Source organism: Rhinolophus sinicus, chromosome 4 (assembly GCF_057876585.1).
Source record: "Rhinolophus sinicus isolate RSI-liver-muscle chromosome 4, RSI-T2T, whole genome shotgun sequence".
Taxonomy (NCBI): domain Eukaryota; kingdom Metazoa; phylum Chordata; class Mammalia; order Chiroptera; family Rhinolophidae; genus Rhinolophus; species Rhinolophus sinicus.
The window spans coordinates 52,020,861-52,033,607 of record NC_142504.1 but is presented as its reverse complement, the minus strand read 5'-3'; the positions used below and the strand labels follow the sequence as shown (position 1 = coordinate 52,033,607).

The 12,747-nt window shown below is 40.0% G+C and overlaps 1 protein-coding gene across 1 annotated transcript in view; it reads right to left on the bottom strand.

Annotated features, from left to right (window-relative positions):
* Positions 1-12,747, bottom strand: part of STARD3NL (STARD3 N-terminal like) — a 55,663-nt gene that overhangs the window by 17,359 nt on the left and 25,557 nt on the right. Inside the window, exons 2-3 of the mRNA XM_019710244.3 lie at positions 5,182-5,464; positions 769-846 (exon numbers count right to left, since the gene is read on the bottom strand). Coding sequence (XP_019565803.3) covers positions 769-846; positions 5,182-5,406 — 303 coding nt within the window. The 5' untranslated portion in view covers positions 5,407-5,464. The remainder of the gene's footprint in view (positions 1-768; positions 847-5,181; positions 5,465-12,747) is intronic.

The following is a 12,747-nucleotide window of genomic DNA, read 5'->3' as shown; positions in this document are numbered from 1 at the left end:
AATCACATTTTTCTGACTGTAAGGGCCTGCTTCTCACCATTGTGCACACCATCGCGAAAGCCAGTGAAAATGCAGTTAAAATGAATTTGAGGGCATTCACTGTGAATTTTGATTGCCTATGCTGTGTCTAACGCAATGTTAGAATCTGATTTACTTACACTATAAAATATAAAGAGATATCATGGAGATGTATCAAACCCAAAGTCAGAGCATCCTAGAAAGACACTACAAACATTCATTTGAATAAAGCGAATGCTTCATCTACAGATAATTGCATCGATGTAATTCTGTAACTGACTAAGTTTGCCCCAGATTACCAACATATAACTTTCCTCAAATTCTATTATGGAAAAATGAAACAGAATTATTAACAATAAATTTAATCTATCTCAAGGCAGAAAAGGAATGGCATTTTCGTCATATTATTATATAAATGGGTGAATTTTCCTTTCGGTGACTAGGCTTCTATCTCAGCCATTTGAAAAAAATAAACGCTCTTCTCCAAGAAAATCAGATTGTCACCTTCTGCTGCCCTCTTTTATCTCTCATTAATTCTCCTCCCCTCTCCCCCCCCCCCCATAACCAGGCAATTCTTCAGAAAGCAATAGAGATACCACAAAATGGGCCAGTAACTAAGGGAAAGAGGAAAGACTGTTCAAGCGACAAAACAAACACAACTGCATAGAATTTGAGGTCTATTGAGAGGAAATTTGCCATTTGGTTAGTTTCATTTTATCTAAAATGAAATATAAAACAGAAAATACTTACAAATATATCAAAATAAGAAGAGTAGAAGTCATACTGCACCACCTCCTTCTCTAATGTGTTCTCAATGCCTCCATTCACCTAAGAAGGAGAGTAAGAAACAAAAACGAGAAGAGATTTATGTGTGAAACAAATATGAGAACATACAAGTTTTCGTATACTTTACTGCCTATGTTCTTAGATCCTAGAAATGCTAAAATATAGACGAACCCTCATACTTCTAATAGAAAAATGCTAAATAGCATTTCCCACTTGGAATTCTAAGTTCATTCATTCAACAAATATAAATGTATCATGGAAAACAGTTTGTAGTTTTGGCAAACTAAAATGTTAAATAAGAAAACTGTTATTTTTCCTCTTCTAAGATAGTCTTCAAACGTTATCTTATAAGAGGAAAATACTTAGCCCAAGCTTAAAACCCTACAAATGTACTTTTAAAGAAGACAATTCATATTTATCCAGGGCTTCCCCGATTTTCTGATTACTCTCCACTGTTTTAGGTCTTAGAAGTAGATTTGGCAGAACCTACTTTAAGACTGGATATGGGGTGTGAGAAATACAAAATAAACAAGCAAATCAATCAAGGACAAGACTTCATTTGGGGCCTGAGTATCTGGGTATTGTTTACTGATACAGAAGAAAGGAGGAAGCAGGGGTGTATGTGTCGCGGAGAGAGCACGTTAGCTAGACATCTAACTGGACATGGCAGGTAGGTCATGATGTAGAATGCGAGAACTACCTTCTGGAAGATCTCAAAACCATGCTTTCCAATCTGCTCCAGAACCTGTAAGAGCTTACTTACCATTGCAGTAAGTCCAACACCTCTATATAGCTTTTAAGACTTTTAATCCTCTAGAATCAGCTTACCTATGCAATTTCATTTCCTATAGGCACCTTCTTTTTAGCCACACTAGTATTTTCTCTGCCTATGTCTCCGTCCCCTCCAAAAGTACAGGTAAGCACGCACTCCTCCTCAATGCGTCTGCTCATCTTCATCTCTAAACCCTTCCCCTATTGCTCCCCAGTCCAATCCCAGATCATCCTTCTATCCCAAATTCCACCTGTCCTTCTATACCCCATTCACAGTCCGTCTTCTCCACTTATTCCTGAGAATTCCAACCCACTGACCTCCTCCTAATCTGAATTTCTGTTATCATTGGTTATCACAGTTTAACTATAGAACATAGTGAGAGTGAGGCAATAAAATCAGAATCAGAAGGAAAATAACTACCTGAAACATAAATGTAACAATAGTGAGAGAACAATAAATAACATTTTCTCTCTCTTCCAAGGTAAAATTTATGTAAATTAATAAATTACATAACCTATCACTGTGAAGAGCTTTGTCATTGCCAAGAGGCTGCTGTATATATATATCGTTTCATTTGATCTTCACAAGCATTCAGAAGGAAAGCAGGACAGGTATTAGTTCTGCTAACTGACTAAGAAACCCAGGCCCAGAAAAATGTAAATGGCTTGCATAAGCTGCAGAGCTGGTCATGACAGCTCTAGGTCAGATGAGAAGTATTCTGACACTTTCTGGTAAACCAGTCAGAAAGTAATACACCAGGCAATAAGCATTGATAAAGTCCTTTTTTTAAAACCATAATCTCAAAGTGTCAAAAGCTAAAACAGAAAACAACTTCCTTTCTACTGTCTCCTTGATCCCTGTCCATTTTAGCCTAAAGAACCTGGGTAGAAAAGAGTTGGGGAGGAATAGAGTCTCAGGGATCTCTAGCCACGGGAAATTCCAGATCAATGCAGGAAATCAAGTCTACACAAGGGTGTACCAGGAAGCCCTAGACAGAATCAGAGCCATCCCTTCAGCAGGCCCCAAAGAAGTCAGCTACCCTAAGGTCTTCTAGAAGGAAAATGAACCATGGTGGCACTCGGCTTCTCTTGGCTCGCCAGTCCCTACACTCCAGGCTGGGCTGGTGCCAGTCAGCTCCCTGGAGCAAGGAGGAAAAGTGGCTAAGTCGGAATGTATCTCATATAGTTTTTTGTAGAGCTTGTGACACCTGAATCAGAAGCCTATACTTTGGCACTTAGTAAATGTATAGACATGTTAAAAAAAAAAAAAAGTAGATTTGAGTGATTAGAGATTTATAGAGACAGACAACAAAACAGTGTGTAGTGAAAAACCCAGGTCAGGATTGACAATTCGAAACCAATAGAACTAGAAACTGAGTATTTACAAAATACACCTTGCTAAAGAAGTCACGATGCACTATCTCAAAGATCATATGCTGTGTTTCATCTTTTAATTTTATAATTGGGGAAACTGTCAGTCAGTGGAAAATCAGGATAAAAACACATTTCTTAATTGCTAGGCCTGGTGATTTTTCATCTGTACCACGTCCCACAGGTGTAAGCAGGTCCTTTCTGATGAACGAGAACAGAGGATAGTGCACTTCACCTCCAGTTCAACTTTCTCGAAGTAATAAAAAAGGAGGGGAGTGAGAAGTGTGGTCTCGTGAACCCCACCATAGCTCCGCCCCATGGATTCCCTCACTTAAAAGCATGTAGTGATATAAGTGGCAAATCAAAAAATGTCTTGATTTTATCTGTCACTAAAGTAATTTTTAAATGTGCTCCCTTAAAACTGCTGCTCTGCTTTCCTGTTAAAAGATGGATTTCTTTTTCATCTGTCAATACACAGCTGTTAGTTCTGAAAATGTATTGGTCCTTTAAACTATACATTAATTTAAATATTTTCTTTAATGTGTCCATGTGGATAACAAATAGTAAAAAGAGACGCTCTAAATTATTGTGTCATATCACTGGCTTGTTCAGTTTTAAACAAAAATAAGTGCTACATTAACAGAAGCTGAAATCTGTAAACAGAAACCTAGCTGTAGAAGCATGTGGCAGATTACTGCAGTTCTGGGACACTCTTATTTTCTGATGTAAATACCTACTTTCATAAAGAGTTTCGTTCCTCTATTAGGATTCACGATGAAATTAAAGGAGTCCGATGACCCTAATTACTAAGAGTCTAAAATGAAAATTGCTGTTAGACTCAGAATATTAGAGTTTAGATTAAGATGTTGACTCTATAAAAAGGCAAAATTAAAAATCATTTCCAAACAGAAATCTCAGCATCTTTTCACATTTTTTCTATTTTAATAAATTTCTTATAAAGCACCTATCACTGCCTAGCAAAGAGCAACCTCTTAATAATAAACAACAGCTAATAACTATTACTACATAGGCCTTAGTAAATATTTCTTGGAAATAAATGAACTGTTGAAAATGAATGGAGCAGACAACTTTTGCCTGAGAGGAAAGCATTCTGGAAGGGTTTACCTATTTATTGGTAAGGGATGTAAACAGTCAGAACCAAGGTTTTGGGAGAAAACAGATATATTGGGTTAAATAAAATATATTATTAAAATACATTTTACCTGTTTACTTTTACTTTTATTAAAGAAATGTAGCAACTAGAAAACTTAAAATTACATATGAGGTTTGCATTATATTTTTATTGGACTGTACTGGTCTAGACAATTACTTGGCCATCATCACTGCATAACCCTGACAAAATATACAGACAAAGCTCCAAATGCCTCAGACATTTTTTGATAAAATATGAATAAACTCTTTGCAAAAAAAGTAAATAATGCAGAATCTTAAATATGGGAATCAGAAAAGTAGATAAGACATCTGAAACATATTCCAGGAGCATGCTCCATCTTTTAGAGCAAAGGTCAGCAATCATTTTCTGAAAAGGGCCAGGGAATAAATATTTCTGCCTTTGTGGGCCAGCGGACTCTGTCAGAACTACTCAACTCCTAGGCACAAAAGCCAGTCCCAGGTAATATCTAAACAGATGGGCAGGGCTGTATTCCAATAAAACTTTATTTATAAAAACAGGCCAGTTGAATTTGGCCCCAGGCTGTAGTTTGCCAACTCCTGTTATAGAGTAAAACACCATGAATTCACATTTCAAAATCCCAAAGTGAGTTTTAAATTAATCAGGTTTGTTTTAAAAAATAACAGTAAAGAACAAGAGATGTCCAAATTAACTGGAGACCAATGTTGCCTCATTTGGATAAAAAATAAAATTCACTAAATGAGTCAAAAATGATGAGAGAGAAAGGAGAGGGGAGGGGAGGGGAGGGGAGGGGAGGGGAGGGGAGGGGAGGGGAGGGGAGGGGAGGGGAGGGGAGGGGAGGGGAGGGGAGGGGAGGGGAGGGGAGGGGAGGGGAGGGGAGGGGAGGGGAGGGGAGGGGAGGGGAGGGGAGGGGAGGGGAAAGAAAGAAAGAAAGAAAGAAAGAAAGAAAGAAAGAAAGAAAGAAAGAAAGAAAGAAAGAAAGAAAGAAAGAAAGAAAGAAAGAAAGAAAGAAAGAAAGAAAGGGAAAATTATATTTTGTCTCTGGAAACAATTCTCACAAAGTCATGGGAAAAAACACTTACATTTAACTCTATTATCCACAGTAATGTTACAAATAAGAGGTCAAAGGTGACAAACAAACAGAAAGTCCTCCTGACATCAGATATGCCTTTCTTTTCCCTTCCTTCATAGGACTCAATCCTGGCCATGAGATGTGTAGGGTTGATGGAACGGACGTCACGCAAAGAAGCATGAGAGCTCTGGCTCCTGGTGAGAGCATTCTCCATGTCTTCTGGCAGGGGGTTCATCCTGGAGAGGGGTTAAAGGAACCTTTCTCCAACTTCACCATGCCTAGACAGAAGAGATCTTCGGGAAATAAAAGAGACACCATGTTAGAGCTCACCTAACACCACAGTGCTACCCCCACCACCGTGCAACTGTTTCTCTGAGCATCAGTATCTTAACTGAAATCATTTATGTCTTGATGGAGCCATAAGGAGAAAGTGAAATGAGAATAAATTCTTGATGTTATCAATCAATACTCCAAAATAGCTATTATGGAAAAGAATGGCAGTAAAGAAGAATGCAAAGTTGCAGTAGTAAAGGACAAAGACCGGATGTTTACCACAACAGAAAGGTGTGCCTGGAACCTGGAGCAAGCCTCTTGGTGAACCAGCCATGCCAGTTCTCTTGCTGTGCCAGGGGGAAAACCTCTAAATTCTGTAAGTGTCATTACATGGACTAGGAAAACATTTACTGAATACCTTCCCAGAGAGTGTGTAACCAGAACATGTAAACTAGCTATAAAAAATTTGTTTCCTAAAGAATTGCTTTCACCAAAGGAGTCTAATAAACCAAATTTCGCGTTTCTCCATCATCACTTAATGAATAAGCATGTTTCTGGGCCTCTTCTTAGAAAATAAGTATGCACACTGCAAAAAGTTTGGCAATCCCCAAATGCCCCACTATAATTACAGCAGTTACAGGCCTATGTGGAAATGCAGGACCTCCTCCCCCAAGGCCAGGATGTGCTTCTATAGAAAAAAAAGATTGAGTGATCTAAATGAACTGAAATCCTCATGGGTGAAGCAGTTATCAAATAGAATATGGTAGATGGTATTTTTGTTTGCCAAATATTCCAGTTTCCCTCCCTGTTGTGCCTCTCCCTTATATTACATTAATATATTCCCCTGACTCGACTGAACTCATGTGCCTTTCTTTGACCACCATAATGTGGGCAGAGTTTGCGTGTCACTTGCGTTCACATCTTAAGAACCAGAGTGCATGGTTCATGCTCTTTTCTTTCTACCATAATGACTGGCAATGTCCAGATAAAGATTTTCAAGGTGGGTAAAATAAAATTTCTAAATATTGCTGGAATTTCCCTAAAGTAATAGGATTCCACTTGGTCCTATTCACAATCCAGAACTCTTGTCTCTTTATATCTGGTCCTCGTTTCTCTCCCTTCCCACACTCAGGAACAGAAGTCCTTTCCACCTTTTCATACAATGTGGTGATAAAATGACATGACACTTTGAAAGCAATTTAGTTATATGAACTAAGATAATTTAAAATATTCATACTTCTTGATCTAGTAACCCTGCGTAGGGAAATCTAAAGGAAAGTAAATGCAGACCTTCAAGGCAAAATTTGATCTATGTCTTAGTGGCCAGGTTAGTGATGACCTTTGAGCAAGAGGAAGAATGACTACAGGAACAAGCTTGGTCAAGGTCTATTTCTTGGACTGATAAGTGATAACATGGCTGTGCTCACTTAGTAAAAATTTATTGACATAGGCAGTAGTTTCCGTGGTGTGTTGACTTGTGAAAAACTCAAATGCTGTACACTTATGTACATGTACACATACATGAATTGTATATGTGTTATCTTTCAATAAAAATCTCTACTTAAAAAGACTGTCATAATATATCTATAATAATCTCAATTAAAAAACAGCCTAAATATCTAACAATAGGATAATAATTAGATAAATCATGGTATAGTCATAGCACAATCATTAAAATACTTATAAAGCATTTATAATAACTTGGAAAATGCTTATTATAATGGTAACTAGATTACAATCTGGATACTAAATGGAATACACACACAGATGAGGTATGATCAAAACATAAGGTGAACGTTTAAATAAAAAAAAATGTATTACAGTAAAAGACACATCACCATTAATCCCCCTCAAAATACTCCCCCTCACTTCAAACACACTTATCCCATAGTTCTTGCCACTTTCTAAGGTGGTTCTGGAAGTCCTCTTTCGTGAGTGTCTTTAGTTGCACTGTTGTGGTTGCCTCGATGTCCTGAATCATTTTGACTTTGGGGAAAAGCCAGAAGTTGCCTGGTGCCAGATCCAGTGAATAAGATGGATGAGGACACACCATAATGTTTTTATTTGACACAAATTGCTGTTCCAGAAGTGATGTGTGACATGAAGCCTTTCCGTTGTGATCACAAAATATGGTGAATGCTGCTGCCAAGTGCCATCCAACAGAAAGGCAGGGAGACTCAATACAGGAAACGGCATGTCAAACCTTAGTAACAGTGTGTGTCAAGTTTCAATTTGTTCGGTGCAGTCAGTTGGGTGTGAGCTATGGCTGAAACAAGGTGTGTTTTAAAGTGTGCCATAAATCATCCTCCATCATGACAATGCTCCGTGTCACACATCGCTTCTGATATATGGCAATTTCTGCCAAATAAAAACATTACAGTGTGTCCTCATCCACCTTATTCCTGGATTTGGCACCAGGCTGCTTCTGGCTCTTCCCCAAAGTCAAAGTGATTCAGGACATCGAGGCAGCCATGACAGCGCAACTAAAGATACCCAAGAAAGAGGACTTCCAGAGCGCTTCAGAAAGTGGCAAGAATGATGGGATAAGTGTGTTCAAAGTGAGCGGGAGTATTGTGAGGGGTATTAATGGCAATGTGTCTTTTACTGTAATAAATATTTTTATTTAAACATTCACCATAATGTTTGATCATACCTCATAGACATAGTCTGTTCACAACTCTGTAAAATATCAAAAACCAAATTTTTAAAAGAATGTATCTATGAAATATATCAGATATTAACACTGATTATCGCTGACTGACGAGATTTATATTTTCTCCCCTTTTTACTTTTACCATATTTTTCTAATTTGTTATTTTGCACATATTACATTTACAACAGGAGGGACTAAAATTCAAATGCAATTTTATTAGCATCCTGGACAGATGTCCCACGATTTTATGATGCACTTTCCACCATTTTCAACCTGGGCAACATTTCAATCTGGGCAACAGTAGGTAACAGCATCTTGGTTACTCAATTTGCCTCCTCAGAGTTAGAAAGTCAGCAAAGTATTTTGAAAAGCTCAACAGTAGTCTATGTCAGTGTCTTGTAAAAGAAAATATAAAGTTCCAAAAATTGAAATTATTTTTACACAATTTCTTTCTCAAGATCAATGTGGGGGCAGAGCCCCAGAAAGTAGTTTACAGGCTCTCAGCCTCACATAGAAAGGTGCTGGCTCGGGTAGTGGATGGCCATCAGCTGTGGCTGGTTAGCCGACTGGCCACTAGTATAACTGCTGCGGCTACGGAGGAGAGCCAAGGAGAGCCGAGGATTGCCGAGGAGAGCCGAGGATTGCCGAGGAGAGCCGAGGATTGCCGAGGAGAGTCGAGGAGAGTCGTCGGTCGATTGGCGGAAAGGTGGACGGCAGGTCGCGCGTCCGGTGGGCCCAGCCTCCAGTGAGACCATAGTGGTATGACTCCCCTACCTATGGCTCCGTGGGTGTTCCTTTTTGGCCTCACCATATCCTGCGTTCTTATGTGGGAGGCGGGACCAGAGACCCCGCAGGCCGCCCCGCACGACAAATGGCGCAGCGAGCAGGGTCTTATGCACGACAATCAATACTGTCTGAATAGAAGGAATACTGTTGCGGAAAAAGCGGTGAGGACTGAGAGACGCAAGCAGCACGCAGAGATCAGGGAGAACACAGCTTTATTACACCAGCGGACTCAGTGGGATTGTTCCCAAAGAACTGAGCACTTCCCGGGGCCAGGCGCTTTGTTTCATAGGGTTAGGTCTCCGGGTTTGTGGGAGAAATCTGGCCGGGGTGCCAGGGAGATCCATCCCTAGCAGCTGTGATCCCTCAACTTTGACAGGGAGGCCTCTAACTATGGTGCTCGTGGGAGAACATCTCCGATAAGGTATGGGAGGAGGAGGTGGACGGAGCTCTGAGCCGGAGGGCCTGCAGGAGAGAGCTCTGATAAGGAGGGAGGAGGAGGAGGATGGAGCTCTGAGCCAGAGGGCCTGCAGGAGACAGCTCCAATAAGGAGGGAGGAGGAGGGGTATTGAGTTCTTAGCGGAGGCTTGCCGGAGAAAAAAACCGTCCCGACAATACTAATGGCATATTCCCCAGAACAGTTGCTCTAAAAACAAAGCCTGCAAAATACTAGGCTTGTCTGCCACTTTTAAGAGTTAATTCTGGAACAATAAGTAAAAATAAATGTAAACAATATATTTTCTGTGATGAAATACACATTTCAGAGTGAAAAAATATAGCTGAGACACTCTTGAAAACTGCATGTGGATGAATACAGACGTATTTCTGCAAAAACACATGCTACATTACGAAAAAAAAATTCAGATAATTTTTAAGTCAGTTTAATAATCTATTAGCAACTATATTTAAAAATTAACTGAAATACTTAAATCCACTAAACTGTACAGAAAATCACAATTCAAACTCAGGACTGTTTCAGGAAGAAAATCAATCCCAAGATAATTAGATCATTTTCTTAGTCTCACTCATTCCTCTTTCCCTAAGCCTACTTCTCATGAATAAAAAAGGACACGAAAACAAAACACCAATCATAGGAATCTGAGGCCATTTCAAACTAAAAATTGACATCACATGATGGTATATACCTGCCTTGCGAAATGAGAATCATTATATCATTTTTCACACGCTTACATATAACTGCTAATTAGCTAGAATTTATAGATACTTGCATAGCTCCAATGATAAAGTTACCCAAAGCACAGATTGCTCTGAGCAGCTCGACTCTTATCAGATTGATCTCTCTGGGACAGAGGGAAATCCTAAGAGGGACAGAAGCTTCCTTTTAATGTCTGATGAGAAGGATACTTCCTAAAACCCCTTTCTACTCTACAACTATAGGTCTTCATCCTGACCATGTCTTTCAGAAAGATTCAGTGCAAGGGTCAGTTTCTTCAGGAAGACTTCCCTGAACCGCTCCCCACATTCCAATCCACAGGCAGGATCAAGTGCACCTCCTCCAAGCTCCCCTAGGACTGGATATGCCACTTAGGGTACTGCTTTCCACCTGTGCCTTGATTATCCACTTGCCTGTCTCTCCTGCTAGCTAGTGTGCTCCTTGAAGGCCCTGAATTTTTATTTACACACCCTTATGCCCCCAGGAACTACCACTGTACGAGGCACACAGCAGGAACAAAACAAATGCTGGCTGAATAAATTCTATCTACCAGATATAATACAGAGACTAGCACAGAGCAGGATCTCAAAATTCTCTACTGAACTGAGGAGACCACAACTGTTTGTTTCTGAGGAAGAGCTTGGCTATCTTCCCAGATATAATTTCATAAGTATCAAATATTCAGTTCTTGGTACTGAGATCCTCTCTGGGGTTACTTTAAGGAAAGTTATGCCTATCTAAAGGTGTGAAGTATTGATGAGCTATACACAGAAGAACCTAAATCTATAATTCAAGATGTATCTCAACCATGGGGAAAGCATGGGGGATGAGAATTAGGGTTGAGAATTATAAAGAAAAACATCCCCTTATCTTTTTCTCGGGTTTGTGTGAGAAGAGAATCCTCTTTTGTTGTTTTGGTTTTTGAAAACAAGGTTTATATGGTTATTGCTTTATCTACATGGCTAATTATTCTCCATTGTATTATAATATTAACCAACTGTTTCTAAAATGATGCTGCACTAGCAAACTACCCCCAAACTCAATGGCTTAAAACAATCTCCATTCTCAAGTTCACAGGTCTGCAGGCTCCTGAAGTTCAGCTGATCTAGTCTGGGCTCAGCTGGGCAACTCTGCCTCAGGCTGTGGGCAGTAGAACTTGGCTTCAAACTGTCTTTGGTGGGCCTAGGTTTTCTCCCTAAGTCTGTCTTCCTCCTTGGCTCAGGACTACCTGGGGCAAGTTCTTTTCATGGTAATTGGCAAGAGCACGTTAGAATAGCTAGACCAGGTAAACACATTTAAAATCTCTGTGCACATCATATCTGTTCACATTCTATTGGCCAAAGTATGTCTCAAGGCCAAGCCCAAAGGCAGTAGAGCTGGGATGCATACTCCACCCAAAGAGGAAGAGTAGGTAATGAATATTTGCTGATTAACATTCCGATCTAGCCCAGCTATCAGTGTTCTAAACCAAGGGTTGACAACTATACCCTGCAGGTGAAACATGACCTGCTGCCTGTTTTGAATATTGAGTCTTATTAGAAAACCCCACACACACTGCTACTGTCTATGGATGCTTCCACATAGACGGCAGAGGTGGAGTGCTCTAATGGAGACCATAGAGTTCGCAAAGCCTACAATATTTATTTTACTATCTGCATCCTTCTAGAAAGAGGGACTACTGCTTTCATTAGCTTCTCAAAGGGGACCTGGGTGAGACGGAGAGTTATTCAGATCAGCAAAAACAGGATAATTGACAAATATCATTTTTTCCAATGTATGCTCTTAATCTGTGATTAGCAAAAACTTGTGATTCATTCTTATTTTTTCCACAGGTTGCTCTGGTAACAAGCCACAGCTTAGTCAGAGGTACTCTTACCTTATATTGGCTTACCTGAAGGCCACTTAAGCAGGACTTACAGTACGAACATGCTGCTCTTCACCTCATTCTCTTTCCTTAATTCCACACTACTACAACTGGAGAAAACTTCTACCCCATCTATACTGGTAACTTTCTAAATGATGATATCCTTCCCAAGTGGGGAAAAAAAAACAAAAAACAAACAAACAAACAAACAAACAAAAACCCTGAAATTCTTTCTGCTTCCCAGAGAATTGCTTACATCTTTGGGATTCTTCTACTATATTGTCCCCCATCCTGGGTGCAAAACTGGGCCAACACTTTAGCTCCATCTGCTTCAGCACAGAACTGCTCCTCCTACCCAGATGGGAAAGAGAGCTGCTTTGGAGCAGTAAACACCACTGCTAGTGTTGTACAGAAGCCCTCCAGTTTCTCGTAACTTCCTAGGAGGAGTAGAGCGTGCCTGTGGGCACCTCCTAGTGGCACCCAAGTCTCTCAGCCCAACCACCCAGTCTTCTTCTCTGTACCACGGCTGGCAACAGCCAGGACACTACGTTCTCCTCCAAGAGAGTGTCAGAATAACAGACCCTAAAAATACTTAATTCTGAAAGAGCTCAGTCATTTTAGCCAAAGGCCTAGGGAGCAGATTTGGCTTCCAGACATGTTTTGCTTGGTGTTATACAATGTTTCTAAAGATTCTGAAGTAATTGCTAACATTTCAAATAACTTTTCATATAAAAATCCAGATTTCTAGCTTCTCTTGGAAAGTGAACAGATACAGAATCACCAGGCCTTCATTCCCTTCCTGTGAAACAGAAGCCAAGCAGCTGCTGAC